The 26814-nt window shown below is 48.6% G+C and overlaps 11 protein-coding genes across 12 annotated transcripts; 3 read left to right on the forward strand and 8 right to left on the reverse strand.

Moving 5' to 3' along the window:
* Positions 1-3852: 3852 nt before the first annotated feature.
* Positions 3853-5261, reverse strand: LOC9644340 (E3 ubiquitin-protein ligase CHIP). 2 transcript variants are annotated; one of them, XM_024688960.1, is made up of 8 exons: positions 5117-5261; positions 4985-5052; positions 4869-4932; positions 4737-4808; positions 4535-4668; positions 4268-4478; positions 4096-4206; positions 3853-4046 (listed from the first exon to the last, which is right to left on the reverse strand). In XM_024688960.1, the coding sequence occupies exons 1-8, from the start codon at positions 5225-5227 to the stop codon at positions 3918-3920; spliced, it is 900 nt and encodes a 299-aa protein (XP_024544728.1). In that variant the 5' UTR covers positions 5228-5261; the 3' UTR covers positions 3853-3917. The 2 variants fall into 2 exon arrangements, with proteins under 2 accessions (XP_024544728.1, XP_024544727.1); XM_024688959.1 differs by having other exon boundaries at positions 4985-5079.
* Positions 5262-5356: 95 nt separating this feature from the next.
* Positions 5357-7577, reverse strand: LOC9644675 (serine carboxypeptidase-like). The gene is made up of 9 exons (XM_002983973.2): positions 7255-7577; positions 7030-7201; positions 6822-6941; positions 6614-6757; positions 6404-6554; positions 6262-6350; positions 5945-6203; positions 5753-5886; positions 5357-5572 (listed from the first exon to the last, which is right to left on the reverse strand). The coding sequence occupies exons 1-9, from the start codon at positions 7566-7568 to the stop codon at positions 5426-5428; spliced, it is 1530 nt and encodes a 509-aa protein (XP_002984019.1). The 5' UTR covers positions 7569-7577; the 3' UTR covers positions 5357-5425.
* A 20-nt stretch (positions 7578-7597) lies between these two features.
* Positions 7598-11569, reverse strand: LOC9644676 (E3 ubiquitin ligase PARAQUAT TOLERANCE 3). Its single transcript, XM_024688958.1, has 18 exons — positions 11558-11569; positions 11449-11496; positions 11193-11395; positions 11032-11131; positions 10919-10973; positions 10724-10854; positions 10623-10669; positions 10514-10570; positions 10304-10460; positions 10107-10252; positions 9881-10045; positions 9531-9827; positions 9236-9274; positions 9138-9169; positions 8979-9081; positions 8735-8921; positions 8572-8679; positions 7598-8515 (listed from the first exon to the last, which is right to left on the reverse strand). Exons 1-18 carry the CDS (start codon positions 11560-11562, stop codon positions 7693-7695), a joined length of 2703 nt encoding a protein of 900 aa, XP_024544726.1. The 5' UTR covers positions 11563-11569; the 3' UTR covers positions 7598-7692.
* Positions 11570-12007: 438 nt separating this feature from the next.
* LOC112351326 (pentatricopeptide repeat-containing protein At4g02750-like) lies at positions 12008-13298 on the forward strand. Its single transcript, XM_024688991.1, has 2 exons — positions 12008-13205; positions 13288-13298. Exons 1-2 carry the CDS (start codon positions 12008-12010, stop codon positions 13296-13298), a joined length of 1209 nt encoding a protein of 402 aa, XP_024544759.1.
* LOC112351316 lies at positions 12778-13965 on the reverse strand. Its single transcript, XM_024688961.1, has 4 exons — positions 13760-13965; positions 13659-13707; positions 13439-13570; positions 12778-13374 (listed from the first exon to the last, which is right to left on the reverse strand). Exons 1-4 carry the CDS (start codon positions 13939-13941, stop codon positions 13312-13314), a joined length of 426 nt encoding a protein of 141 aa, XP_024544729.1. The 5' UTR covers positions 13942-13965; the 3' UTR covers positions 12778-13311.
* A 542-nt stretch (positions 13966-14507) lies between these two features.
* Positions 14508-16562, forward strand: LOC112351327 (auxin response factor 7-like). The gene has a single exon (XM_024688992.1). The coding sequence runs from the start codon at positions 14508-14510 to the stop codon at positions 16560-16562; it is 2055 nt and encodes a 684-aa protein (XP_024544760.1).
* Positions 16563-16965: 403 nt separating this feature from the next.
* Positions 16966-17898, reverse strand: LOC9644341 (F-box only protein 6). The gene has a single exon (XM_024688993.1). It carries the CDS (start codon positions 17896-17898, stop codon positions 16966-16968), a length of 933 nt encoding a protein of 310 aa, XP_024544761.1.
* Positions 17899-18751: 853 nt separating this feature from the next.
* Positions 18752-19695, reverse strand: LOC112351369. The gene is made up of 3 exons (XM_024689129.1): positions 19547-19695; positions 19041-19494; positions 18752-18962 (listed from the first exon to the last, which is right to left on the reverse strand). The coding sequence occupies exons 1-3, from the start codon at positions 19592-19594 to the stop codon at positions 18946-18948; spliced, it is 519 nt and encodes a 172-aa protein (XP_024544897.1). The 5' UTR covers positions 19595-19695; the 3' UTR covers positions 18752-18945.
* A 254-nt stretch (positions 19696-19949) lies between these two features.
* On the forward strand, positions 19950-21275 carry LOC9644678 (putative uncharacterized protein DDB_G0268364). The gene has a single exon (XM_002983845.2). The coding sequence runs from the start codon at positions 19950-19952 to the stop codon at positions 21273-21275; it is 1326 nt and encodes a 441-aa protein (XP_002983891.2).
* A 344-nt stretch (positions 21276-21619) lies between these two features.
* On the reverse strand, positions 21620-23362 carry LOC9644342 (protein trichome birefringence-like 25). Its single transcript, XM_002983976.2, has 3 exons — positions 22899-23362; positions 22546-22820; positions 21620-22480 (listed from the first exon to the last, which is right to left on the reverse strand). Exons 1-3 carry the CDS (start codon positions 23140-23142, stop codon positions 21710-21712), a joined length of 1290 nt encoding a protein of 429 aa, XP_002984022.2. The 5' UTR covers positions 23143-23362; the 3' UTR covers positions 21620-21709.
* Positions 23363-23448: 86 nt separating this feature from the next.
* On the reverse strand, positions 23449-25345 carry LOC9644679 (rab3 GTPase-activating protein non-catalytic subunit). The gene is made up of 8 exons (XM_002983977.2): positions 24983-25345; positions 24797-24922; positions 24547-24726; positions 24405-24466; positions 24191-24354; positions 23985-24133; positions 23799-23936; positions 23449-23740 (listed from the first exon to the last, which is right to left on the reverse strand). Exons 1-8 carry the CDS (start codon positions 25343-25345, stop codon positions 23543-23545), a joined length of 1380 nt encoding a protein of 459 aa, XP_002984023.1. The 3' UTR covers positions 23449-23542.
* Positions 25346-26814: the final 1469 nt, after the last annotated feature.

Raw genomic sequence — 26814 nt, forward strand, 5'->3', positions numbered from 1 at the left:
GGTGGTGCTTGGATCGGTGTCAAAGGGAGGGGTGAGCTAGACTTGGTAGAAGAGCTCATCTGGGCGATGGCAGTGGAAGAGTGGGATGAAAGGATTTGGCACTCACTGCTAGAGTCAGAGCTACAATAAAGAGAATGCCCCAAATCTGAACTTGAATGGGCACTAGACCACTAGCGTGATCTATTGTGTAGCAGCTTCTTAGAAAACCTCAATTTGGAAATCTTTGAAAAGTTAGAGACTAAATTAAGCATGAGTAGTACAAGCAAATGGGCAGATTGAAGAAGATATGTTGATCTATTTTATAGAAAACTTGACTTGTATGGGAAAGATACTTACCTTTACTTTAATTTCCTCAAAATAAAGTTTAATAATCTGCTATTAGCATATCTCATATCATGGTGCTATGAACCAAAGTTTCCTGTAGGTTTGAGTTTAAGTTCCATTCAAATGTCTCTTGCCTATGATTTCCTTGAGGATATGCAAGAGAAATTTGATAACAACAATACTTATTAGCCAACTTCTTGTCTTGTTCTTGAGGTTGCTTATGTTCAACTTTGCCAACTTGATGGAGGTGATAAGATTTTCTTTAAGTTGTCAAGTCTTTGAAAAAAGGTGGTAGTGCTAAGTTGTCTTCAGGGGACTTCAAAGATCTTGTTTACACTTAATTAAACTTGCTCACTAGTTTGAAAATTCATCCACTGTTCCATGTGATCAAGTTTAAAATATGTTTACACTCTAGTGATGTCATGGATCAGTCCCATCATTTAAATCTTAGAAATTGATGTTAGGAATGTTGGTTTAGCTGATGTTTTTACTCAAAGGATGGTGAAAATATGCTACAAGACAATTCAGATGTTAATTCAGTGGAATAACTATTTTATGGGAAATTAAGGATGAAAGTATTTTTAAGTTTTGGTTATAATTTGGATGATATTTTTTAGGAAGGGGAAAATTGAGTTTTATACCCATACTACTACATGATTTAAGCCATTGTTATATTCTCATTCTCTTGTTTCTATGATTGTATTGTCATGTGAAAAAACTGTATTGTTTTCTTATTTGTTTTCTTGTTTATCTTCTTACACACAAAAGTATATATACTTTAAATGTTCCAAACGCCATCACCACACGATATTGCTGGGTTCTGTAGGCCTGGGATGGTCGAGGATGCTATCAAGCTAGTGCTCAAGTGAATATGACGAGCTAAATGAAAAAAAAGACCTCAGCAAACAACCGCTTTTGCTCCGTGATCACGGCCAGCCATTAACCTCCAGCGCCATGGCAAAGCTTTCCACTGCTGTGGAGGAGCAGTGGCAGCTGCTGTACCTGTGCTCCATCTCAGCAGCGCCCTTACACCCTCTCCTCTAGATCTAAGAAACTTGAAATGCGCTGAGCTGAGAAGCCCCTATAAATCGAAGGATAAGTGTTTGGTTTTATACCAATCAAAACGTCTCTAAAATGTTCGTTATGAAGATTCGAGCCGGTCTTCACGAGTTAACTGCCCAAGGTTCTATGACTCGGTGGTTGGAGAAAACCTTCCATTCCATCACGGTTCTAAATGTGTACTCGAGGCCAAGGGTGATCCAAGGGAGCTAGATTTCATCCAGCGAAACAAAATCTCCAACGCTACAACATTCGTGAGCTCCATTGCCCAAATTATTGTTCTTGAGCTCCATTGCTGCGGTTCTACAAATGCTCCATCACGCTCTTGTCTATCCTGGGCAGGAAAGAAAAACAAAAAAAAAACAAAAACACCAGAGTCGGGATTGGGAAGAATGGGTGGAGAAAGGAAAATCCCTACAAGAAACTTCCTCTAAGCGCTTCGCAAAGAGCTGAACTGCTCCAAATAACACCAAGGCGCAACGCGATTCGAGCAGCACGAAAGCTCAAGCAAGTTCAAAGGAAAGGAAAAAGAAGTGAAATCACGGAGTGTTTTGCACAGACACCGAACTTGGCGCAGGATTCCAGGACGGGATACACGTAGAAAATAGGAAATGACTTTCATGTCGAATCCCAGCCGTTAGATCACGCCCTTCGTTTAGGGTTTTCCGGCTACGGTCCCCAAGGTTCCGATGGCCGACAGATGCAGGAAGAGGTATTGCCCTACCAACGGAGATCACTCGGCAGCCACGCTTCCCAAGGGCACCTTCGGGCCCATGGATGAACGTGGGAACCGTTTATACTGGTGCGTGAGAGGCGAGGAATGGCCCCCTGACAGGAGCAGCAGCTTCTCGCAGGAGGAAGTCGACGAAGTGACGGCGCTGCGGGAGATTTATGATGGGCCAGGCTTCAAGTTCTCCTTCTTGGTGAGCCCAGAAACCTGCGATTGCCAGGTTATTTTCCTTCTCCGTGGCTTCTATTCGGCGCTCATGCGGGGCTACAAGCACGACCAGCCAAAGCTAACGTATGAATATCGGGTGAAGCATGGTTACAAGTAGAAGGTCTGGAGCTTTCTGCTTTGCATGCCACTATTGAGGGATGGGCCATGATCTGAACGAGTTGTGTGAGGTGTTTTGTAATCTCGAAGAGGATAATTGCCACCTTTAAATTCCGTAGGCTTTTCTAGAGGATGGATCTCACTTTAAAAGTCGCTTAAAAGAAACTTTTAGACACTTTTTGAGTGGCTTTTCCAACAAAAGTCACAATGTTTAACTCGCTGTGCACACCAAGCGCATTGACCACTGAGAATCTCTAACAGTAGTGCTGTTGGCTGCCTGGGTGGCAGAAAAACTTCCACTAATAACTTTTCATTTGTTAATCTGATTCATTCTTAATGTCCATGTGTGAAAGACTTTACATAATAACAATTTTGTTAAAGCTTATTTCAACTGAGAGTGAAGAGCACCAACGTTTTCCCTCGTCAAAATCCAGAAAGTCAGCTCCTCCATATGCAAGACCAACCTGCTTAAATTCAATTGACAAGGGAATTTTGTAAGCAAGAATCCAGCCAAGAAAATCAGAAAACCTGCAAGAGATCTGGAAATGTGGAGATCTTCCGGGCTCAATGGATGATCAATGGATTCGATGAAACTATAAGGACAGTTTTAAGGCCCCATTCGCAGCATACAAAGCGCAGATAATCTCGCTTGAATAAGTGCCTACACAAAACCACCATCGATCGAAATTAGTGAGAGAAATACCTTATGTTTGGGAAACCGTTGGGTGTCACTAGTGAAACTACCCTTCGAATTTCATGCACATGTCACATTCATGGAGAGTCCGGAGCTTCAGAGATGATCTTATTGCCACACATGATGTGCAGAAGCCCTTCACAGAGCTTCAGAGTACTATGTTCCGCTTTAAGACCCTGACCATTCCATGGGTAGTTCATGGCAATCCACTGGTAGGAAACAACATAGGTTCCCTCAGCCACTCCGCTCATGTCATTACTCGTGAGGATTCTGTTGGCCCTCCTCTTTGAACTTGGGAGCAACCTTGCCGCTGAGAGAAGCCAATGCTCTTGTTGCTGAGAGAATGGAAGTTCACTTTCGGGGACGTTTGAAAGGACAAGCTTGCTCAGACTTGAAGAGTCCGGGGATGACACTGAAAATGTTTACCGCCTTGATCCACAACATGCCGTGGAGCAAGGAGTTTCAAACTTCATTGTGCAAACCATCCCTCGTATCCCAAAGGTGAAAAACTTGCAAACAAAGTTTTCCAGCGCGCTACGAGAACCAGCTAGCCATCGAGAACTTGATGAATGGCTTCTCTCTTAGGCCTATACTTGATAGCCATCTACTCTATGCGTTGACTGGATCCGATTGTCATCGTTTTTGAATCCTCGTCCCCAAGAACGCCATAACAGTGAAACACAGCCTTGGACTCGCAGTGGAAGGAAGAGAAGGCAGCAGCGAAGGAAACCATGGTCTACGTCTTTGTTGCTATAAACGCTAAACCCCGTTATTAAGCAATGGAGTTTAATAGTAAGGCTTGTAAGCCCAGCCATGATCTAACATATACGCTTGCACTGCTTCCTTGAGCGCCAGGTTTGAGACTATTTGCTCCGGCTCCAAGGGCGCTCTTGTCCATGGATCGAACTTGCCAACCTGTGAAGAACTTTTTCAGAGAAAGAAAAGAGAGGAGTTTCTTCTCAACCTTTCTCAGGTGCTCCAAGAGGACGGCTCTTTCGTAGCTCACTCCACTGGGCGTGATCACGGGATCTCTAAACACGTCCATGGTGATCTTGCAGCATAGGTGCTCTGGAATCTAGACGTGAAAAAGAGAAATCGCGTGTTGGATTGATCTTAGAAAACGAAAACGTCTGTACCTCGGACGGGATATCTGATTCGGCAGCTTTGTTGAAAATATCAGCGATGGTGCGAAGCTTTTCTTGATAGATTTCACGCAATCTAGAGATGGCCTTCCATTCGCTCTCGTCACTCTCAACAATGTCGTCGTCTTCCATTGGAGTCTCGGCCGCTGCTCTCGCGGCTACCGCCTCATCGTACTCGCGTTTTGCTGCGACTTCACACATTTCTCTGATAAATGGATCCATCTGACTCGTAAACCGGCCACGAATCACACTGCACAGTACCTTATCTCCTTTTGCTTTGCCCGCCTTGCGGCGGTCGCGACTTCCCATTGCGTGTACCTCGCCTTTGAAAGCTCCTGCCAGATCTGCTCGACCATGTAAGCCGCGGGATTGGCACCTCTCCCCAAGTCAAGAGCCTGCGAGAGAGAAACGAAAAGAAGAAGATCTTCAAAAGAAGTGAAAAAGGATGTTCTTTGCGTTCTACCTTCTCGAGTTGCTTGATAGCTTCGGCATAGTGTTGGCTATTCAGCAAGGCCAGTCCCAGCATGTAATGAGCCTGGAATCCCACAACACAGTAGATTTGAAGCTTTCTAGAACGCTAAAGCTACTCACCAACCTTGACCGAAGCCTTGTCAAGCTCCAATGCTTTCCAGCAATCAGCCTCTACTCTCTCCCAGTCACTGCCAAAACAATCGCTTCCTCACTAGGAACAAAGAGAAGAAAAAACTCTACCCCTTTCTCTGATAGCACAGCGCGCGATTGGTCCAGTAGACTGGAACGTCCGGGCACAGCGTAATCGCCTGGAACACACGCGAAATACCGATCCACTGGAGCGATTTCCCGATCAAGAGCAGCGCAGCGTACCTCGGTGTAGGCATCGATCGCAGCTGAGAGGCGCTCCTTCTTGAAGTAGAGATTTCCCTGCTCCTTGAGTAACTCAGCTTGCTTGGCAGCGCTCACGATCTTGGCAGACATGAGGCGCCACTGGTAAATCTCGCGAATCCCTGGGCAGCGCTCGTGAACCCCTGGAGCATTGATTGATTCGCGCCTCTCCTCTTCCAACACGCTGCGTTTCCCCAAACCCTACACTAGACTCAAGGAATCGAACTCCAAACGCCTCCTTTGATTAAAACAGGGGACTCTGTTCTTCACGCCAGGTGCGCTACGTTCTTCTCAAAAGGTCTCTACCAAGAAAGCCTCCTCGTCCATGGCCATCTCTTCTTCTCCCCTAGCAAGCGAATCTCCTTTCATCCATCGCGAGATCATTTCCAGCGAGTTCTTTGGTTGATCCATCGGCACCATATGCCCCGCGTCATGGACCTGAGGAAAAGTTCTTTAGAACTTGCCAAGTCAAAGAAAACTCACTCTAGAACACTCTAGAACTATTGAACTAGAGTTCTATCATCTAAAGAACTAGAACTATAGAACTAGAGTTCTATCATCTAAAGAACTACTAAGCAAAAGAACTAGAAAATGAACCAGATGTTTGTAGAAACATACCTTGAGGAAGGTCAAGGGACCATAGCCAGAGACCGAGCCTGCCGTCTCGCCATCCACGCTAAAATCCTCCCACGATGCCTCCGCGTAAGATTGCTGGCCGGACCAATCCATGGCAGTGACCCAGCGAGAGTTTCCTGCATTTTAGAAACGAACTTATCGACGGGGCTGTTCATGAGTGAAATGGTAGCTTACCGAGCCAGTTGCAAATGAGATCGTATTCGCCTGCGTACACGAGTAGCTTGATGCCATCTTCCAGAAGAGCTGGGATTCCCACTTCCAGGTTTCGCATCCAGTCGACGAGCATAGCTTCGTGGACCACGGGGTTGCATGAAACGAAGGTGCGGTTCCTCACACCCAAGGCGACTCGGGTGGAATCTTGGTTGAGGAACTCCTCCATGGCCGAGAAGTCGTAGCAAAGTTGGCCCACGCATGGCTTCCTTATGTCGTAGTACTGCGAAGGGAAACGTTAAAACCATAGCTGACATTTCCAGAACCGAACAGATGCTTACGTTTATGTTACCAGCTATAGATAAGATGGACTGAAAAATCGTCTGGCAGATAAGCAAAGCTGCAAGGCAAGTCACAGTCCCCTTCTCTCCTGCAAAACGCACATTATAAGCCATCGTTTCATTCCCAGAGTGACAAACTCACCGCAGAGCTTGACAGCCACGCTACAAACCGGATAAATCTTGCTGATCTTCTTGTATTGGTCCTCATTGATGAGTTTCATCTCCAACGCGTAGTCACCATAAGCCTCGTACTGGATCTCCGGCTGTGTAAGCCCATTCCCGATTGCCACGCCCTGCAACAATTAAAAGTACCCGATCCACGATAACGTACTAAATGTTCCACACGACCGACCTTGAGGTTGATGGTGATGCCATCTTTCTTCTTGTTGTGATCGTGGATGTTAGTTGCAACAGCGGGGATATAATGGCCAGCGTAAGATTCTCCGGTGACATAGAAATCCCTGTCAGCATACTCGGGATGCTTCTTGAAGAATGCCTGTTCATGACAGAGAAGGAAACATACATAGTAGACGAAGAGAAAAAAAATGTGGTGAAAGTACCTCGAGAAAATCATACATATCCTTGCTCACGCCTTTCTCATCGTGCCTGATGTCTCGAACGTCACTGCTATAGCTAAATCCCGTTCCAATTGGTTGATCGACAAAGATGATGTTGGAAACCTGGCAAAAGCAGCATGAGATCGCCGAAAAGAAACCACATTCTCTACCGAAACGAGACAGAAACCCAATTGTCTATCAAGTATCTCACCTTGTCCCAGCCATACTTGTTCCAGTAGAGAGATAGATTCTTGGCGATGTGAAACGGCCCATTCTCATAAAAGAGAGCGACCTCGCTGCCACAGCCCGGGCCGCCGGTCATCCAAAGGACAAGAGGGTCCTTCGATCGATTCCCTCGCGACTCAAAGAAGAAGTAGAACATCCTGCCATGCGTATTCTCTCATCGCGCGCAAGAGATGGAAAGAAATCGCTTTACCTCGCGGAGTGCGTGCCCTCCAGCTTGAAATATCCCGCATGGTGTCCAAGATCCTCCACCGTGACCTCGGACTCGGAATCGCCCTTGATTCCCAGCTCAACCCGGCGCTCCACAAGACGTTCCACCGACATTTCCAGCTCCGGAGAAGAATCCTCCGCGGAATCGTCGACATGCGGCAGCAAATTCATAGCCCGGATCATCTGCTCGGCCTGGTGCCGAGGCCGCGCCGCCGAAATCTCGCGGAGAAACGCATCCTCGAGCGATGAAATCCCGGCGATCGCCGACAAGACAAGCAAGAACGTCGCAAGCGCCATAGCTCCCACTCAAAGTGATTAGGGCGAAATGGAATACATTTCTTTCAAATTAAATGGGACCTAGTTAAATAGAGAACTTTTGTTCTTCGCTCTTCAGGAACTTGGAAAAGTTTCGCGAAAGAGCTTATCGCCGATGGTGGTGTCTTCCACTACTGCTGGTATGCCTGTATCGATCCTCCTCGTAGTGATCTGGTCGCCACCGAGCGAGATCGTCGCTAGCTTCCGAGTGGTGATGCCTGCTACTGCGAGAGCTCTCCAATTGACGAGAGTGGTGATCCTCCGAGTGATGATCTCGCGAAGGTAGATAGCTCCTGCTGCTTCGATCTTCCCGGGGCTTCTTGTCATCGTAAGAGCTCCGGGTCTTCTCCTCCTCGATCTCCCGCGATCTGTTCCTTCGTTTCCTGCTCTCCTCCTTTCTCTTCTCGTCCGTGCTCGTGATCTCGGCCTCCCTCTCGCTGTGGTGCTTGCTCCTCGAGCTCTCGGACGTCTTCTCGGACGGTGGCTTAGACGTCTTCTCGTGCTGCTTGTTCCTGGCGCTCTCGGATGATCTGCTAGTGTGTGGCTGGTCGCTTCTCTTGCTGTCTTTCTCCTGGGATCGTCGACTTGACGCTGGTGGTGGTGCCTCTTCCGGTTTAGAGCTGAATTTGCTGCGCCGCTCTTCCTTGTGATGCTGCTCGTCTGCATAGCGCCGAGCACTTTCGTAGTCCCGCTCCTTGTTGTACTGCTTGGCCGAGGTTCTCTCCCTGTCAGACCTCTCTCTGTCAGAGTAGTTCCTCGTGGAATCGTAGTCGGCCTCGGGCTTTTTGTGATGCCTCTCCACACTGCCATTCCTGCGGTCTCGGCTTTCGGAAGGACGGCCGTGTCTCGAGTCTTTTGGAGGTGACCTTCCACGTCTCGAGTCTTGTGGAGGTGATCTTCCACGAGTGCTGCTTTGGGACCAGTCACCTCTGCGAGCACCACAACCGTGTTTCTAAAACCCGACACAGTAAATACATATACATACCTGTGGTCATTTCTAGATCGTCGGTTGTGTTCTTCTTCCTTGAGTTTCATAAAGTCCTCCCTGCTCAGCGGCATGTCGCCACCCATCATACCGGGATGATCACCGAACCTGTTCAACAAATTAGACGTTAGATTCTTTCTATTCCAGAAAGAAAGGAACGTACCAATGCATGGGAGGAATACTTGCGTACGGAGGTGGCACGCAAGGAGGGATCTGATACGCTCCAGGTGGTGGCACAGGTCCAAGGCCAGGGCCATACATTCCATCGGCGTAGCCTGGGAGAAACGGTGGTACAGGCGGTCCAGGCCAAAACATATCCGGACCGTATGGCCCCATTGGAAAAGCTCCACCTGATAGACCACAAGCGTTAAGACAAGATCGTCACGGAAAGAGATAGTCAGACTCGCCTGGCGGAAACATGCCAGGATGTGGTGGATATGCTCCAGCATTTTCAACGCAGTCTTTCGCAAGATGGCCAGCCTCGCCACACTGATAACAAAAACGCTCGCCCTGCCATATATGAAACGTAAGTACGAAACGCAAAGATCAGCAAGTGGCTAAACTACCTTGCCACTAGCGTCCGCACCGCCTCCATCCACTATAGCAAAATACTAAAGTGAGCAAACATTCCAACAGCAAAAGCAAAATGAAGAGAAGCACTTACCCGAATTCATACCACGAGCCCGCTTCTTCTTTTTCTTGCCTGAGATAGCCAAACAACAAAAATGTTAGTCGCAACCATTCAATAGTTCTTGTTCACCTGAGTAGGCAGCCAAACCAGGAACCGACTTAGAACATAAACCTGTTGCGGTCGACTTCGAAAAACTCGAGAAGTCACGCGACAGCTGAAATCTACCTATCTAAAATGTAGGAAACAGAAGCAAAGGGAACGAGAACGAGAACCGGAGGCTCCAAGAAGTGCAGCTGAGGATTAACTTCCCAAAGTTTGAAAGACACACCTTTGCTAACCTCAGACTCCAGAGCTATCTCATCTGCGCCCTTATGAACAAAGGGCTCAGAAGTTTTTCCCCCATCTCCAAGGTCTCTAAGTGCCTCGTTGCCTTCCGGGTTGAGACTTCCAGAGGCATCCTTCGGTATTACAGGATGTGAATTTGCATCCGTCTTGTTAGCCACACTACTCTCTGCATTGACTACACCTGACGAGGCTTCCCTTGCTTTACCGGCCTCAACGTTATCATCAGCAGAGTGCTTCGACTCTGACAGAGAAATGACGTGTTGCGCGGTAGAGTCCCCATCTGCATAGCATGATCCAACAATAAGAAGCCTTTTCTAAAGTATAAACGCTTACCAGGTATTGCTACACCTTGATCCCCGGTAGTCGAAAGCGTTTGCGACTGCATAAATTTGTCAATAGCCTGCCGTAAAGCAATGTTTGGCAGCAAGTCATCATTTTTGAATCTCGCTGAACCACACTGAGGGCATTGTCCCTTCAACATGAGGTTCTGTCTTATACCTGAAGAAACGCACAGAAACAGTTGGCACCATCAAACAAGGAAATTTTGGATGGGGCTTACACTTATCGCAAAAACTGTATTGGCAACAAGGAATCATCACAGCGTCTTTAAATGTCGAGCGACAAAGTGGACATCGAAGTTCCGAAGGTGCCTCTGTCGTTGGCTTTACGGAGAGTAAAGCATTCGCCTCTTTCGCAAACAAATTTCTGTAGCAAAGTGTCAGCACGAGAAATAGTCATTCCAAATAAATCACGTACTCGTCCGGTTGCATCATCGCCACTGAACCGTCGGGTAGCACATATGAACCTTCTTGGTCGAGTCTCAAGCGTGTCCTTGGAATACCAACTGGGAGCCTCACTTTCTTGATGTCGTAATTCGGATCACCATTTGTTGGACACTGTTGTATAAAATGGCCTGAATACAATCAACTAAGAAACTCCGAATGAGCGTAACGAACAACTTCTTACCTGGCTGACCACAACGATGACAAACATATCCAGCAGGAGGACCTCCTGAGCCACGACCTGAAACAACCAATGTGAGTAAACTAAGCGCAAATTAGCAAGCACAGGCTACCTCTGCCTTTTCCTCCTCCACGGGGAACAAAAGACGGATTTTCAAACCTGAACAAAATCACTACATTAAATAAAACAGAAAAGCGACCGAGAAAAGATCACCTTTGCCACTCCAAAGTTGACTTCGAAACCATTTCCACTATTTTGGCATCCTCCTCCACCTTGGCAGCAGGCACAGGTGCTGGAGTTGCAAAGAGATCCATCCCAAAGTCGTCCGGTTCGACATCGGATTTCTGACAGAAAAAAAAGGATCATCCAGATTACTGAAAAGGACTCAGAAGCCAGTCTGAAACTTACAACAGGTGGACGAGCTACAGGAGCAGTAGCACTTGAATTGGGAGGCACTTTGGGCCTGCATCGAATAATTAGCGGCGCACTAGAAGAATGAAGAAAAGAAAAAGTCCACTCACGGGTCAAAAGCTTGTAAAACTTGTTTAGATCTAACAGCGGGAACACGCTTGATGATGACACTCGTGTTCCTTGGAACAAGAGAATTCTCATCTCGATATTCTACAAAAGACACATTCTCGTCAGCACGAGAGAAGCCCAAAGAATGGATTGAATCGCAAACCTTCTCCAGTCTGGGAGTCTGTAATGACAAGGTCGAAATCTATGGTTCTGTTGCTCGCGAGATTCTTGTGCTCCACAATCCGCTGCTTGAGATTTCGCACCGAGATGTGCAGGTCATCGAGGCTGATCGAATCGTATGCCACAGCGCTCCGGAACTTGAAGTGGACGGCCATAGCTGGATTAGCGCGGCGCCCTCGTCCTCGCCTGGCACACGCGCATTGGCATCGAATCGAAATCACGAGCCGGGAAATCCATACCTAGTCGCAGCTCCCACGCTCAATCTCAAACCCTCCCAAAGCCATGCCCTAGTGCCAAAAGCAAAGGATTCGAACCCCAGATCTTTATATGGAAGCGCATTTCCAAGACCTCATCCAGTCGTGCGTCACTCCCTCCCAAGCGCGCCACGTCCATCGTCTCCTCCAGCGCAATGCCAATGCCCTAGAATCCAGATCCTACACTCTCCTCGCCAATCGCGTCCTCCAGAATTACGCCAAGATGGCGAGCCCGATCGACGCGAGGAGGGAGATTTTCGACTCGATCGATCCCAAGAACATCTTCTCCTGGAACATCATGCTCGCGGCATTCGCGCGTGACAATAATCTCCGCGACGCGCGCGCCCTCTTCGACGAGATGCCTCAGCACGACCTCGTGTCGTACAACTCGCTGCTTCACCTGTACGGCAGGAACGGCCAGCTGGATGAAGCGTCCAGATTGTTCCACGCGATCCAACGGCCAGATCTGGTTTCCTGGAACTCCGTACTCCTGGCATTTGCCCAAACAGGGCATCTTGAAAGTTTAAGATTTTTCTTTTACGCTATGCCTGCGTGGAGCCTAGTAACGTTTACAACAATTTTTCTAGCAGTAGCACAACAAGAGTATATAGAAGATGCCGAGAGCATATTTTGCAAGATGCCATGTTGGGATCTTCCATGCTGGAATGGTATGTTGTCAGTATATGCCCGAAGTGGGCATTTGCAAAAGGCTGAAGATTTATTTGAAAGAATGCCGCACGGACATTCCTCGTGGAATATATATCTCGCACTGTATGCTCAGCATGGATCACTCGAACACACAGTATTCGTCTTTACTCATAAGATGCCACACTGGGATTTGGTTTCATGGACATCTATGCTAATAGCTTACGTCCGCTTTGGGGAATTGGAAGAAGCAAGACGAATCTTTGATTCCATGAAAACTAGAGACTTAGTCTCCTTTACAGTTATTCTTACGGCATATGCCGAGAATGGGAATCTTGAAAATGCTAGGAAGCTGTTTGAGAGTATGCCACAAAGAGATCTTATCAGCTACAACGCCATGATCTTCGCAAATGCCCGTTTTGGGAATATTTTTAATGCAAACATTCTATTTCGTGAAATGCCTTGTAAAGATATTGTAAGCTGTACAACCATGGTGGTAGCATATGCCCAAGTTGGGAATCATTCGGCGGCTAAAGCTATTTTCGACAAGATGCCCGTAGCAAGCCTCATCGTGTGGAACGCGATGCTCTTGGCATATGCCCGGAGCGGGAATATCCCCGAGGCTTGCCGCTTCTTCGATGAAATGGATGCAAAAGATTCCGTGTCATGGACGACCTTGCTGTGGGCATTTGCAAAGAGTGGAGATACAACAAATGCCAAAGCTTTGTTTGAGAATATTCCAGGTCCGTGTAAAAATGCGGTCTCCTGGACCATACTGTTGACCATGTATGGCAAGCACGGTCACTTTGAACGGGCCAAGACTGCGTTTGACCAAATGCCCGTGAGAACGTTGACCGCGTGGAACACCATTTTAGCAAGCTATGCCCAGAGAGGGCATCTGATCGAGGCGAAGTCACTCTTTTCTGGAATGCCGGATCGCAATTTGGAGTCTTGGAACTCGATGATCTCTGCGTATGCCCAAACCGGGCATCTAGGCGATGCTAAGAAACTCTTTGACAACTTGTTGATCCGTGACACAGTGTCTTGGACTGCAATGCTTGGCGCGTATGCTCAAGAGGGGCAGCTCCAAACCGGCAGTAAGATCTTCTCGCGGATTCCAGAGCGTGGCGATGTTGTGTGCTGGACTGTCATGCTGACCCTGTGCTCGAGAAGCCTGAGATTCGATTTGAGCTTCTACTTGTTTCATGCGATGGTGGTAGAAGGCGTAGAGCCGGATCCCCTGTGCTTTGTCAAGCTCATGGCTGCCTGTAATCACAAAGGGAGCGTCAAGACTGGCTGGAGCTACTTCACGAGCATGATTGTGGATTACCAGATGGAGCCGAGGAAGGCTCACTACAGCTGCTTGATCGACTTGCTTGCTCGCGCGAGGCATCTGGATGATGCGCGGGAGCTCGTTCTCACCATGCCTTTCCATCCAAACACCTGCGACTGGGTCTGCATTCTTGGAGCGTCCAGGGGTGTCAGTGACGTCGGGAGCGGTCTCAATGCAGCTAGAAGTTTTTTCCAACTAAAAACGAAGAGGTCCGCACCTTATGTGATGCTCGGAAACGTGTTGAGGCAAACTTGATCGCAGCTGTGCTGAAGGAAAAACAGTAAGCACCATGCATCTACAGAACTTCCAAAAACTTACAGAAAGCTCGAAGCTTCTCCTCCACGCATCTGGGTTGTACAAAGCGCTAAACAGGATTGCGATAAAGATGACAAACGTTTCGTACAGTTTAAGGACGAGCGTGTTGAGCGGAAGAATCTGCCCAAAATGAAGATTGACAATGCGACGAATTGACAACCAGGCGAGTGCTCACTCACCACCATTGATAGAAAAACCAAGTTGGCGCTCCTGTTTTCCGTTGAACCTTAACTCTTTGTTCTCTTGCTCCTTGCATAAAAAATTTTCAACGTTTGTAGCCGCCTTAATGCGTAAGCCTGTCCATTAACAGGAACAGTGCGGGCCTATCGCTTAGTGCGCCCCGAATCTCCAGAATAAAATCCCTTCCTACTTTTCCATCCACTGGGTGAAAGAAAAACCCTGAGAGCGAGTGGGCGAGCGCGTTTTAGTGCATTTGGGGTAGAAACTTTGCCAGAAGTCTTACCTTGTTGTGGAAGCTCGAGTCAGATATGGATTTGGAGGAGTGCCAGCGAACGGTGTCAGTGTCACGTATCGCTTTGAAAACCACCCAGAGGCCGAGGGGCTGTCAAGAGATCCGTGTTGTTCTCGCCTTCCATTTCCTCAATCGCTGACAATCTAGTAAGAATTAGTCTCTTTTTTCGTCCAGCAACTTGAAGAGAGTGACTCTTAGAGGAGAAAAAAAAAAAGAGAGACTCACCGGTACTTTGCTTGAGATCGAAGCGCAAGTAAAGGAGGGGCAGCCAAGATGAGCATGGATTCGATCACTGGCTCGCAATTCCTCTCCAATCTGTCACAGTGCTCGTCGCCGCGGCTCGAGTCGGACCAGATGTCCATCAAGTCCGAGGACGAGAACGGCGCCGCCACAAAGGTGAAGCTCATGTGTAGCTATGGCGGCCGGATCATGATGCGCCCACACGACTCCCAGCTCCGCTACATCGGCGGCGACACCCGGATCCTCGTCGTCCCCCGGACGATCTCCTACGCGGATTTCTGTGTCAAGCTCGCAAAGATCTGTGGAGGCCGCAGCGTCCTCCCCAAGTACAAGCTCCCTTACGAGGATTTCGACGCGCTCGTCTCGGTCATCGGCGACGACGATCTGGAGGCGATGCTGGAAGAATACGAGCGCCTGGATGCCAAAGAGGCCCCTTCCAAGCTCCGCCTCTTCCTCTTCCCAAAGATCCCTACTGCCGCCGCCATCGCCGGCCAGATCCCCACGTCGTCGCTGAGGTTTGATTCCAGGAACGAGCAGAGCTTCCTCGACGTGCTCAACAACACGATCCAGCAGACCGAGCAGCCCGACCAGCAGCAAGTAGTATCAGACGTGCCGGATTTCCTCTTCGGCCTCGAAGTGCCTGGATCGATCTCGATGCAAGAGGTGATCGCCGCCGCCGATGGCCCCGGCTCGGCAGTGGCAAAGAAGATCATGGAAGCCGATTCCGCGATGCAATCCGAGCTCACCCCGATCTGTACAAATCCAAGAAAGATCGACAGCAATCCTCCACAGCCTCGGCAGTACGATCCCCCTGCTGCTGCCGACGCCGCCGGTCCAAAACCTAGGCCAGTTTCGCCATTCCTAGCTCCTTCAACCGCGATCTCTTCAGCCGATCCCATCTACACCCCACAGATCCAGCAAGCCAGGGCGCCACCGATCCAGCAGCAGCTACCGATCGGGCAAAGCCCCAATCCCCAAAATATTTCCTCGCAACAGCAAATTTTGCCGCCCAGGGGCCCCAAGAAGGACAAGAACAGCTCGCCCAAGAAGCTCGAACCCAAGACCGGCCCCAGGCTACCGCCAGAGGATTCGAAACTCTCCCATGTCGACAAGCAATCCAACGCTGCCACCGCTATGGACGCTCCCTCGTCCGCGTCATCGCCAGGTGTGGAAGGAATGGAGGCCCTCAAGCTCGTCGAGGCGGTCGCGGCAGCCATAGCCGAGAAGAGCGATGCTGACGAGGACAGCAAGGCCGTTGGCCACGACAGCCCTAAGTCCAGTTCACAGGACAACACGTTACCGATGAAGGGCAGCCTCAATCTCAAGGAGATGAGCCTCAATGTGTTTATGGAGCAGCAAAAGATGGATGCCCAAGCTCAAGAACAGCAGCAGCAGCAGCAGCAGAGGAGGATGCAAATGCAGCAGGAATTGGAGCAGCAAGAGAAGCTGGCCAGGATGAACGAGTCCATGAAACTACAGCAAGCAATTGCTTTCCAGCAGCAGCAGCAGCAGCCAGAGCACAAGATTGCCCCCGCAAGGCAGGAATTTCAGCAACAGATGCTTCAGCAGCAGAACTTCATACACCATCACCAACAGCAGCCTCAGGTTGTCTACTACAACCAGCAACAGCAGCCCTACATCATTGAGAACAACATGGTTTACTTCCTCACAGACCAGCAGCAGCAGGCAATGCACTACATCCAACGGCCAGTGCACGTAAACCAGCAGCAGGCTCCCATCCAGATTCAACGGGGAGGATCAGACCCTCTGAGGCAGCAGCCGCAGCAGCAGCAGCAGCAAGTCATGCAGAGGCAGCTCAGCGCCGCGTATGTCGATCAAATGAAGCAGCAGCAGCAGCAGCAAATCCCCAGGATGATGTTTCCAGCAGTGAACAGTTCTTCTCCTGCCCAGGCACCTATTCCTGTCTCTACGATTCCTCTGCCGGTTTCAATTCCTATTCCACAACAGTTCGCTCCCGGTCTTGAGATCAGGGCAGCACAGCAGCAACAGCAGGGATTTGTGAGGCCCATTGATCAGGCTGGGATGGTTCTTGTGTCGCAACAGCCGCAGATGCCGTACACTCCTGCGCCATAGGAACACACAGCCACCAAAAACGCGCCACAACGACAAAGTGAATAAGTGTATTGTAGCTTGATTTGAATTCCAGCTTTTGTTTGCACATGTTTTGGATGTCTTCTCTCTTTTTGTAATTGGAGGACATTTTCGCCCAAAGGAATCTGATATCATCACAAGCATAAAGAAATTTGTGGCTCTCCTGATTTTGAGTGAATTTCAAGTCTTGATCGTGTGGCGTTCTCAGGTTGGCCGCACGAGCAGTTTTAAATAAAGGTTTTCTGTCTATATCAAGATACATGTTCAGATAAGATCGATTTTGTAAAAAATTGATACGTGTTCAGAAAGTTTATAAACGCATTTGGTTATTTTTTTCGCAGGGTCTAAGTTTTAAATCGGTTTAAGTACAAAAAAGGAACTTATTTCATAAGTTTGGATAATATTTGACTGAGATGGGAGACACATCACGAGATCTTCTACTCTCCCAAGAGTTGTTCACCTTCATATCATAAGAACACGTAAAACCATCTGAAGTTGAAAAATTTAAGTACTGCCCACTGCCTACTTCGAGAGCAAGTCCCACTGCCACATCAAACACTTTCTCGCTCACAAGTTTCACCTTGTCAGGAATCTCCCAAATCCTGACCTTCGTGCTATAAGGAGCATTCTCTATTATCACTACTGCATATAATTTCCTCTCCCAAGCTCGCAGATAAGTCTTGCAATCTAAGTTCATATACACGGAATATTTACACCCAATTCTCAAAGCCCTGTAAGAGAAACTGCCACCTTCTGTGTACATGATCAATCTCTCCTTGACAGTGTCCACAACAAAGATCTTATCGTCAATCATGACCGGATCAGTAGTGAACCCAGAACCCTCGGTCTTTGACCAGCACGTTTGACCTCGAGAAAATGTCAGAACCGAGCCGAGGTCTTCCCATGCAACGAGCTTGTAGCTCTCCTGATTGACAAAGATTCGAACCCTATGGTGGGAGGAGTGTTCTAGCATTGGGATTTTCTTCCACTTGTTGAAGAATGGATTGCCCACGTAGTACTGGCCTTCCTTCAGAGAGTACGCCACCATCAACCCTTGGTTGTAAGAGTCTACGCTCAAGAAGGCCTGGCCCGTCCAAAGCATGATCTTGTTGTTACTGTCGATTATTCTGTAAGTTGGGATGTCACTCTTCTCCATTTCCTCGATTATCTTGGCGTTGTCGCTGTAGCATCGCATAAAGCTGGGTGAATCCACTATTGATTTCCATTCCTTGCACACCAATCTTGAGGTGACCACACTGGAGAACGGGAGCCGCAGCAAGACTAGCTCCAAAATCTCCTCTGGCAATAACCTCTTCATGGAAAAGGAAAACACAACCCTAGCTTTGCAGTACCACCTTTTGTAAGGTAGCTTAAAGGGAAACCTCTAAACGAACCTTTCTTTTTAAGACGTGGAATAAACCCATCTCACACTTCGTCTTCGTTTTCGCTCATCTTAATAAGATCCAGGCCGAGTTTCCCGGTTTAGCTAAACATCTTATGATCTGCACCTCCCCTCCTTGTAATGCCGAGCTTTGCAGAACAGAGCAAGCGATAAAATGTGGTCTTCTTTTTTGTAAGGTTGCATGGAGCTGGATGAGTGATATTAGCAACCCTTCTCAAAGCTTGACGATCAAGGAGACATCATAGTCGTAGATCTTCACGACGTTTCCCTTAAACACCAGAATGCTTCCTGGCTTCACGTCTCAACGCAAGATGCCTTTCTGGTGAAGATGCGTGTGACCTTCGACTCCCTGGTACGCTCAGTTGAAGTTAAATCCTCTTCAAAGGCTCCCCAAATCCCTCAAACTTCAAATACTGAAAACACCCTGCCTCCACATTTCCCCAGTTCAGTAGTCGCCACAAATCAGGATGATCATCCAATGGCACCTGTATCTCCTTCTCGACACCATTGCGCGCTCTGACATGCTGATACCGTCGTTCTGTGCTCCACGAAAACGAGCAACTGATACCGACCTCATGCAGCTGCTCCATGTATGCAACCAGGGTTGAGAACTTCCGTCTTGACGCAAATACTTACACCACCCAGAACCTGTCCATAGGCACAGCCTCATCTCCCTCCATTGCAAGAGTGCATTGGAGTCAACTCCTATCAGTTGCGTGCTTCACTGAAGCCTGGAGCCTTCATCTTTCTGTTCACCAAAACCTGAAGATCTATGAACTCCTCGAATGAAGCCGCTTTTAGGAAACACAGAATAACAGGGTAGTAATCGCTACCCGCCACCTTAACCTCCCGAAGTCTAGCGGCCCGTATATGTGCAAGTATAGAGCCATCGAGGCAACTAGAATCGGATCAGCCTAGCATTGTCTCTGAACCGGTTTGTACCTGTCGATTGGATTGTGTCTCTCAGTGGTGGGATCCTTCTATGACATATGTATTGCTTGGAGCCCACTCCTTGTAAGAGAAAAAAGAAAAAAGCATGGAAAACTCCACATTAATACCTTTAGGAAGGATCGAAGTGCTGCCCTGTGGAGTCAGAGAAATAGCCACCAGATGTGCAGGCATTTCCAGAGGCTTCATATGGATACGCCCCTTCTCATCGGTGAGCACCAAATCCCACAGCTCGTCGTCCTCCATGCCACCTCCCGTGAGTAAATAGTTATGTTTAAAACCTGCAAAGATCGTCTCCTGTATAAAGAGATTTATAAAGAACGAACCCGCGTTTGATCTGCGGCTGCCTTTACCGATGTTGCCAGCGTCGCCAACGAGCAGGCGAGATCCCAAAAGAGGCGCCGTTTGCCCTCCCGGTGAGCAACTGTTGCAGCTGGTGTTTCTAAAGCATTTAGTATATATCAAGCATAGACAAAACTTGAAGAAGCTTGTGGCGAGCATCAAAGCTGCAAAACACGAGGATATAATAGTTTTCCATGGATGATTTAAGCCTTGTGTCCTGCCCTGCAAGAGTGAAACATGAGTTTTGCAATGCGACGAAAATGCACAACTTCACCAGACGAAAAAGCCAAGGTACCACTCGCTCCTGTTTTGCGTTGAACATCGCCTCCTTTTATTTAGCTGCGCAGCCCTGTCGTTTATCAGCTCCAACAGTTCAGTCCTCCACAATAAATCCCTTTACCATATCAAGAGCGAGCGAGAGAGAGAAGTTCCAAGTTTTCATCCATCCTGAAAGTTCTTCGCTTCAAAGAGAATGGTTGCTAGCTTTTTGAGAGTCAGTCACGCCGTCGCTCGTCAGCTTCACTTCGACTAGAAGAATCTCCTGCTTAGTTAGTCCAAGCACAAGAGAGCAAAGGAAAAAAAACTTCACTCACCTTTGTAAGATGGATTCGATTTCTATGAATGGTGCGCACTTTCTTCTTCCCAATTCCCAGTGCTCATCGCCGCGATCAGACCAGATGTCCGAGGACGAGAGCACGAGGGTGAAGCTCATGTGTAGCTATGGCGGCCGGATCGTGATGAGCCCACACGACTCCCAGCTCCGCTACATCGGCGGCGACACGCGGATCTTCGTCGTCCCCCGGACCATCTCCTACGCGGATTTCCGCGCCAAGCTCTCCAAGATCTGTGGCGGCCGCAGCGTTCTCCCCAAATACAAGCTCCCTTACGAGGATTTCGACGCACTCGTCTCGATCTTATGCGACGACGACCTGGAAGCGATGCTGGAAGAATACGAGCGCCTCGACGCCAGGGATTCCCCTTCCAAGCTCCGCCTGTTCCTCTTCCCAACGATCCCTGCCGGCCACATCCCTAGCGCCGCATCGAGCGAGCAGAGCTTCCTAGACGCGCTAAACAACAACGGGATCATCCATGAAGAGCAGCTCCCAGATTACCTCTTTGCTAGCTCCACCACTCCAAGACCTAGGCCGGTTCCGCCATTCCCAGCTCCTGCCATCGCGATCGATCCCATCAGCATCGCGCAAAACCCGATCATCCCCCAAACTATTTTGCAAATTTTGCCGCCCAGCCCGCTCGAGAAGATGACCGGACCGTCCACGTCATCACCGTGTGGCCAGGTCAGCCCTAATCCACAGGAGATGAAACTGGGAGATTTGGAAGAGAAGCCAGGCAAAATGAATGAATCCAAGAAAGCATTCCAGCAATCATCCATATTCCCAAAAAATCTAGGAGAGCAGAGGATTGGTGTAATGAGGCAAGAACTTCCCATTAATTTCTCACACCAACCCCACCACCAAAATTTCTTGCCCCATCACCAGCAGCAGTCCTATTTCACTGAAGGAAACATGGTTTACTTGCAGCAGCCAGTGCAATACATGATCCAACAGCCAGTGCACGTAAATCACCACATGAAGATCCAACGGACGGGGTCAGACCCCATCAAGCAGCACCACCAGAACCAGCAGCAGCAGAAAGTCATGCGAAGGCAGCTCAGTGCCACTGATCTAGATCAGATGCAGCAGCAGCAGCCACAGCATATTGATCACCAAGTCCAGCAGCAGCCTCTGATCATGCGGAGGCAGTTCAGTGCTGCTTATCTCGATCAAATGGACCAGCAGCATCAGCAGCAAGCCACAGTTCCTGCTATGCGGCGGCAGTTCAGCGCAGCTCATCTAGATCAGATGAAGCAGCAACCCAGAATGATTTTTCCAGCGATTAACAGCCAATCTCCTCCCTGTTTCTACGTTTCTGGTGCGGTCGCTAGCCCGATCCATCAGCAGATCGATCCTAATCTTGATCAACACAGTGGCAACAGGGATTTGTAAGGTTTCTATTCCTTAGCAGACATTAGGTATGTAGGCACGCGAAGGCAACAAGTAGAAAGTCACGGCTTTGTTTCGGATTGCGTGTTTCAGATAATTGTTGCCTCTCGCGTGCTGCTGGAAAAGAATCGATTCGTCACGATGATTATGAACTCATCGAATCTCATCCTAATCGATTAGTCACAATGATTATGAACTCGTTTGGTTTTATAAGCACTAAGATTCAAAGACAAACCGCTAAAGGATTGGTTTGCTAACATCACAGACTAACCTGTGGCCCCTCCCTGTAAGCCTTTGACCTCTTCAGGTTGGGTACATTCTCCTCAGACAATCTCAAAACACTTGGAGGTCAAAAACGAGTGTTTTGCATTTTCATTTGCCATTATTTTCCATCCTTTTACAATTTGGCATATTCTTTTAGGGCTCTTGCGCAAATTTTAGGGCTCCCGGGCGAGCAGCGTTTTGAGGAGAATCTCATTCCACATGTCGATCGGCCCGGGCAGGCACCAGTGGAGGCAATCGCTCTGGACCGCGCTTCCATCGGGCGTGAGCGTCCTGGAGCTCCGGAACACCCCGGGATGGCCATCGGGGCGGAGGTAGGCGCTGTAGGACACGTCCACCAGCTTGAGCTTGGATCTACTAGGGTTCTTGGCCGCGGCGCGATCGAACTCCTCCACCTGGATCCGCCGCATCTCGCTCGCCATCCACGGCAGCTCCACCGCGCTTTGGTTCCGGAATGGCTCCGTGCGATTGCACGTCCCGCCATTCCACCACTCGCCATTCTCGAAATGCTCCGCCGAGAAGGTCCGCAGGAATGTGGTTCCAGCGTAGCCATCGCGCGCGGCGATGGAGTCCAAGACGCCGCCCAGCGCCATCCGGTAGGCGTCGATGAAGCTCAGCGGCGGGATGGATTCGTCGCCGCAGTGGTGGCAGCCGACGATGGATCCGCCGCGGTAGTAGACGCTGGGCTTGAAGAACCAGGGCCCCGAGGAGAGGACGATGGCGTGGAATTCGTGGAGCCGGGACATCCAGATCTCCTCCGGGGTGTCGAGATGGATGTGGATGATCGTGCTGCCGTTGCTGGATCGCTGCTCGTGCTTGACCAGGAATGGCGACCAGAAGATCGCGAGAGTGAAGTTGAAGGAGGGCAGGAGCCAGATCACGTCCTTGTCGATGGGGTCGCGGTAGAGATTTCGCGGCTCCTCCACCTGTGCGTGAATGGAATCGATTGGAAACCGATCGATCGAGAGATGGAAATTGGAAGTGTTCTTACCTGGGAGATGGCGCACAGTAGCGATTGCATGTGATTCCTGGCGATGGAGTCGCCAAAGAAGATCATCCTCTTGTTCCTCATGACGCGCAAGAACAGGGCGGGATCGAAGCGCGGGAGATCGCATTCGTCCGGGCGCCATCGCCAGGCGAGAAATCCTCGATCCGGCCGGCCGTTCTTGAGGCAGTTCTGGTGGCCCTGGATGTAGCGGCAGGTCTCGTTGGTGTAGAGCGGCGGCGCAGCCTCGGGGATCCACTTACCCTTGGAGAGATCGCAATCTGTGGCGCCATGGATCGCCAATCAAGATCAAGAACACCAAGAACACCAAGAACACCAAGAACAAGAAAATGTTCTACCTCGAGTGGAAATATTTGCGCCCAGCGACGCGGAATGGAGCGAGTAGAGCACCGCTTCCTGATCGATGAGGGAGGAATAGACGAGGAAGACGTAGCAATTGACGATCGCGATGGGGACGAGCGCGATCAAGCCCGAGCAGCACAGGTACTTGAGGAGATTTCCCCTGCCTTGATCCACTGCCGTCGCCGCGGAGGAGGATTTCAATCCCATCGGCTTGCCGCCGTCCTCGCCGATCGGGATCATCCTCGCTCCCTCCTGAGCCGAGAATCCCCCATTTTCCCTGCGCGATCTGACAGAAAGAAGCAAATTTCTTGCTCCATTCCAGCTACTGCAGGTGCTGCATTGCTGTCCATTCTGGTGAATTGCACTCGGCGTTTTTTTTTCGATCGATGTGAGGAGTAGAATCGACGCGGTGTCCACCGAATTGACTGCTCACCTCACCAAGTTCCCATCACCCACCTAAAAGAATGAAGAACCCTAGTTTTTTAACGAGTACTTCGTTGTGTTGTGTTTTCTCGTCATAAAGATTTGGCAGACAAAGTTCTAAAGTAGAGATTGCGATCGACCGATCATAGTCAAAAAGATTATATAGTGTTTGTCCTGTACAAATCGTTCTACACAAAAAGAATATACGGTTTCTTCTTCACTGATCCATGAAGGGATTGATGAGAGAAAGCAAGCCAGAGTCTCCCTTGAGCAAGAACACGAGCTTGGGCGAGTAGCTTTCTTCCTCGTGATCGTTTCGATCGCTCGACCAGAACTGGCTCGGGGGTTGTAGCAACCGGCAGCTCTCGGAGCAGTGGATCACTGATAAACGAGGACCATTTCGCAGCTGCCATACCTGGAAAAAATCGCAAAGATTCGTGAGCTCTGAGAAGGAAAGTTTTGTTTTTGCTTACCTCCACTACAGCTCTACGAGGAGCATGAATCGCGAGACAGAGAGAAAAGTCTTCCTTCACGCAAGAGCTCCTGTGCTGGAGTCCGGACGAGCCATTCAGTGGTGCCTCGAGGAACTTACAGTGAGCATCACGATATCCCTGCCAAACAATCGCTATGAGATCATCCACGTAAAGAACGTCCATTACCTTCCATAGACGAACCACGACGAGAGCATGTACGTCGACGAGAAGAACTCGTCCCAAGGAATCGGTCACAGCAGCCAGTGAACAAGTTGGAGACAACGCCAAACTTTCGCCCTTGCGCGGGGAATCTTTCAGAGCTGTGATGAGCGAGGCTGGAGAAAAAAGAAAAAGCTCAAGGTGGTCTACGTTTTTACAGTGATCGCTATTACCTCTGGAGAACTCTTGGGCTTTCACCTCTGCCGGTCTAGCTTCTTGGACAGGCTCGCTGTTGCGTCGAAACGCTTTGGCGAAAGAAGTTATCCTAGAGACCGTCGCCGGAACAACCTTGTTAAACAGTAGCTCGGTCAGTGACTTCCTTCGATCTTCTGAAAGCCTGACATGGAACAAGTTTAAAATCCGAGAGAGTGAAGAAAGAAGACAAACCTGAAAGCAGCCAGTGTGCTGTCCGATCCAATGGTCACGGCACAAAAGTAGCGCTCTCTCGACTGCAAGAAAGAACTGCTTTTAAAACTTGGTATCAGTCGAAGCTGCGACAAATGCTCGAGGAGTGTCTGCGTTTCCCAACCTGTTGCTCAAAGAGAGCTGGCGGAAGCACGCCAGTTATCGCGGCATCCACGCAAATGCTACTTCCCGAAGACTTGACACTCCACACCTGATACGAAAGCTTCGTCGATTCTGCCGCGATCAACTGGCGCTCGAGCGTGGAGTTTCTCGCAACTTCAAGCAATCGTCTGCGTAGTTGTGACTGGGTTTAAAAGCAAAAAAAAAAAAGACAAGTATGGCTCGGAAACAAAAAAAAAACCTGGAGTTCTTACCTGGAGATCTAAGGCGTCGATTCTCGCGATGGAGCTCTGGAAAGCAACAGAGAGCTCCTCGGCAGTATCACGCTTGTTCTGGTTGCACCTCACGTGTAAGTTGCAAATCGATCCAACATTGAAGCTCTGGAAGAAAAAAATCCATTTTCCCTTAAAAAAAAAGCTTTTTTTTCCTTGCTCGCAAACCTGTTTGATAAGGAGATCTCCAATCTCCGAGTAGAAGCAAAGAATGCCCAACGACGTACCGACGGCGAGAACCGACCATCCCTCCCAAAAGAGCCACTCCAGTGCGGTGATTCGATACGAGGGATCGGCCCCGGTAGCGGCTGGGATGGAATCGATCGAGAAACCTGATGCGCGAGGCGCGGAGCTGTGAGCGCCACTCCAGGGCGTGACAACGAGCGATCGCTGCCTGGCAATGGCGACCAGATCTCGACCCATGGCCGCGACGAGAGCGGCGTCATCCAGCCATCCCGGCTTGCCCGCCCCCACCGCGCCGAGCTCGGACACCAGGCACCCCCACCATAGGCTCGGCTGCTTGCCCGCCATCGCCTGGCCAAGCCCTAAAAGGATCTTCTTACATTACGTGGCATTTTACCATTTAAAGATTATTCTCTTACATTTTTTTCAAACGCGATCATCTTTATAGAATATTGTAAATTTCATTTATGCATACAAATTTGGTGGTATGGTGTAGCTCTAGGGAGAGTTGCCCAGTGCAATGTAAACACCCTGAATCAAGGGAGGTCCACTGTGAATTGCTGTGAGCTGAACACTATTAAATTAAAAGAAAATAATAAAATTAGTTTGGATGGTTTTTTTTTCTTCTTAAAAGACTCTAATTGACATTAAATTAAAAATTTATAAATTCTAGTAATATATAAAAATATTGTGTGTGTGTGGTGCCATCTAGCGGTTGTTATTCATTTAGATTAATCTTGTATTTATAATTTATAGACATGTTTATAATTATAAACTTCTGGATTATTAAATAAATAAATAAATAAGATTAGCACTGAGCAAACTTCCCATGCAATGCGCAACAAATATTTTTTATTTGCTTTTACATTTATTTTAATAATGTCTAAACTTAATTACTGATTTTCTTTTAACCTCTATCACTGTATCATAGAGTGACTTATCACTTTAGCTTAGAAAAAAATTAGGAAATTTTAGTATGGTCCCATGCCTGATGGGTGTTGCGGTGACTTAAAACATATCTATCTATCTATCTATCTATCTATCTATCTATCTGAACTTTCTTAAGCTAATTTTTTATATCAAAAGGCATTGATGCTTAGTTAATACTCTCTTAAACTAGTGTTTAAACTAAAAAAGTTAAATATCCACAATATATAGGCGGAAATTGATCTAATTGCGCCATCAGAGGGGGTTCATGTTTGGGGCCTTGTTTAGCTCGGCCGCACAGACATCTACCGGCGCAAGAACTAGAGCAAATGCATGCATGTGGGTAAAAGTAGGTCGTCAATGACAGAAAGCCTGGAGTGTGCAAGGTCTTCATGTAAGGATCAGCTCGATCAAGAAGAAGACGCTGCCGTGGCGCTGCGTGCCAAGGTATGTTTGTCCTCTTTATCTCTTGAATTCTCCTGCTTAATAAGCGGAGCGAGCTGAACGGCTTGGCCAAAGTACAGGCGCTGACTGGGTGCTGGTAGAGGAAGAAATTGCAACAGCCATTGCTATGATGTTTGTCCTTTATCCCGTGCAGGTGGCTAGTTGCAGGCCTTGCGGGGTCCATGAACACCGAGAGATTTCTTGGAAATTCCTGCTCTTTGAATGTGTACTGCTGATGAAGATCTTCTCAAAGTGGCTTCACTTGCAAGAGATACCTAGAACTTTTAACAATTGATTCTTTCTAACCTTTAAGCCTTTGTAAACTCAAGGTTCTTTTTATCCTGCTTACAAACTCAAGGTGCACTGAGTACAGTTGGTGGGCATGAGACCGCTTTGGACATGAGTGGTGGAGACAGGGTATACGTGCTAGGAATGACGAGAGACTG

The sequence above is a fragment of the Selaginella moellendorffii genome, unplaced genomic scaffold (assembly GCF_000143415.4).
Source record: "Selaginella moellendorffii unplaced genomic scaffold, v1.0 SELMOscaffold_60, whole genome shotgun sequence".
Taxonomy (NCBI): Eukaryota; Viridiplantae; Streptophyta; class Lycopodiopsida; order Selaginellales; family Selaginellaceae; genus Selaginella; species Selaginella moellendorffii.

Bases quoted from the DNA above. Each gene is read 5' to 3' on its own strand.
- LOC9644340 (XM_024688959.1), bottom strand. From the start codon at position 5,227: ATGTCTGCCAAGATCGTGAGCGCTGCCAAGCAAGCTGAGTTACTCAAG. The intron at 4,933-4,984 runs GTAGAGTTTTTT...TTGTTTTGGCAG, and splicing joins CTGTGCTATCAGAGAAAGGG to TGACTGGGAGAGAGTAGAGG. The intron at 4,479-4,534 runs GTACTGTGCAGT...TCCATTTATCAG, and splicing joins GCAAAGCAAAAGGAGATAAG to AGAAATGTGTGAAGTCGCAG.
- LOC9644675 (XM_002983973.2), bottom strand. From the start codon at position 7,568: ATGGCGCTTGCGACGTTCTTGCTTGTCTTGTCGGCGATCGCCGGGATT. The intron at 7,202-7,254 runs GTAAAGCGATTT...TACGCATGGCAG, and splicing joins GAGGGCACGCACTCCGCGAG to GATGTTCTACTTCTTCTTTG. The intron at 5,887-5,944 runs GTAAGCTACCAT...TCTAAAATGCAG, and splicing joins TCTCATTTGCAACTGGCTCG to GAAACTCTCGCTGGGTCACT.
- LOC9644676 (XM_024688958.1), bottom strand. The intron at 10,670-10,723 runs GTGATCTTTTCT...GATTTTGTTCAG, and splicing joins TCAACTTTGGAGTGGCAAAG to GTTTGAAAATCCGTCTTTTG. The intron at 8,922-8,978 runs GCGAGTCTGACT...GTGGTCTATCAG, and splicing joins TCCTGGCATGTTTCCGCCAG to GTGGAGCTTTTCCAATGGGG.
- LOC112351326 (XM_024688991.1), top strand. From the start codon at position 12,008: ATGCCTGCGTGGAGCCTAGTAACGTTTACAACAATTTTTCTAGCAGTA.
- LOC112351316 (XM_024688961.1), bottom strand. From the start codon at position 13,941: ATGGTGGTGAGTGAGCACTCGCCTGGTTGTCAATTCGTCGCATTGTCA. The intron at 13,708-13,759 runs GTAAGTTTTTGG...TTTTTCCTTCAG, and splicing joins GGAGAAGCTTCGAGCTTTCT to CACAGCTGCGATCAAGTTTG. The intron at 13,375-13,438 runs GTAATCCACAAT...TTGTGATTACAG, and splicing joins GCCTTCCTCGGCTCCATCTG to GCAGCCATGAGCTTGACAAA.
- LOC112351327 (XM_024688992.1), top strand. From the start codon at position 14,508: ATGGATTCGATCACTGGCTCGCAATTCCTCTCCAATCTGTCACAGTGC.
- LOC9644341 (XM_024688993.1), bottom strand. From the start codon at position 17,898: ATGAAGAGGTTATTGCCAGAGGAGATTTTGGAGCTAGTCTTGCTGCGG.
- LOC112351369 (XM_024689129.1), bottom strand. From the start codon at position 19,594: ATGTTCAACGCAAAACAGGAGCGAGTGGTACCTTGGCTTTTTCGTCTG. The intron at 19,495-19,546 runs GTGAAGTTGTGC...TCACTCTTGCAG, and splicing joins TACCTTGGCTTTTTCGTCTG to GGCAGGACACAAGGCTTAAA.
- LOC9644678 (XM_002983845.2), top strand. From the start codon at position 19,950: ATGTCCGAGGACGAGAGCACGAGGGTGAAGCTCATGTGTAGCTATGGC.
- LOC9644342 (XM_002983976.2), bottom strand. From the start codon at position 23,142: ATGATCCCGATCGGCGAGGACGGCGGCAAGCCGATGGGATTGAAATCC. The intron at 22,821-22,898 runs GTAGAACATTTT...ATGGCGCCACAG, and splicing joins CGCAAATATTTCCACTCGAG to ATTGCGATCTCTCCAAGGGT. The intron at 22,481-22,545 runs GTAAGAACACTT...ATTCACGCACAG, and splicing joins TACTGTGCGCCATCTCCCAG to GTGGAGGAGCCGCGAAATCT.
- LOC9644679 (XM_002983977.2), bottom strand. From the start codon at position 25,345: ATGGCGGGCAAGCAGCCGAGCCTATGGTGGGGGTGCCTGGTGTCCGAG. The intron at 24,467-24,546 runs GTTGGGAAACGC...TCTTTCTTGCAG, and splicing joins CAGCTCTCTTTGAGCAACAG to TCGAGAGAGCGCTACTTTTG. The intron at 23,937-23,984 runs GTAATGGACGTT...ATTGTTTGGCAG, and splicing joins TCGTGGTTCGTCTATGGAAG to GGATATCGTGATGCTCACTG.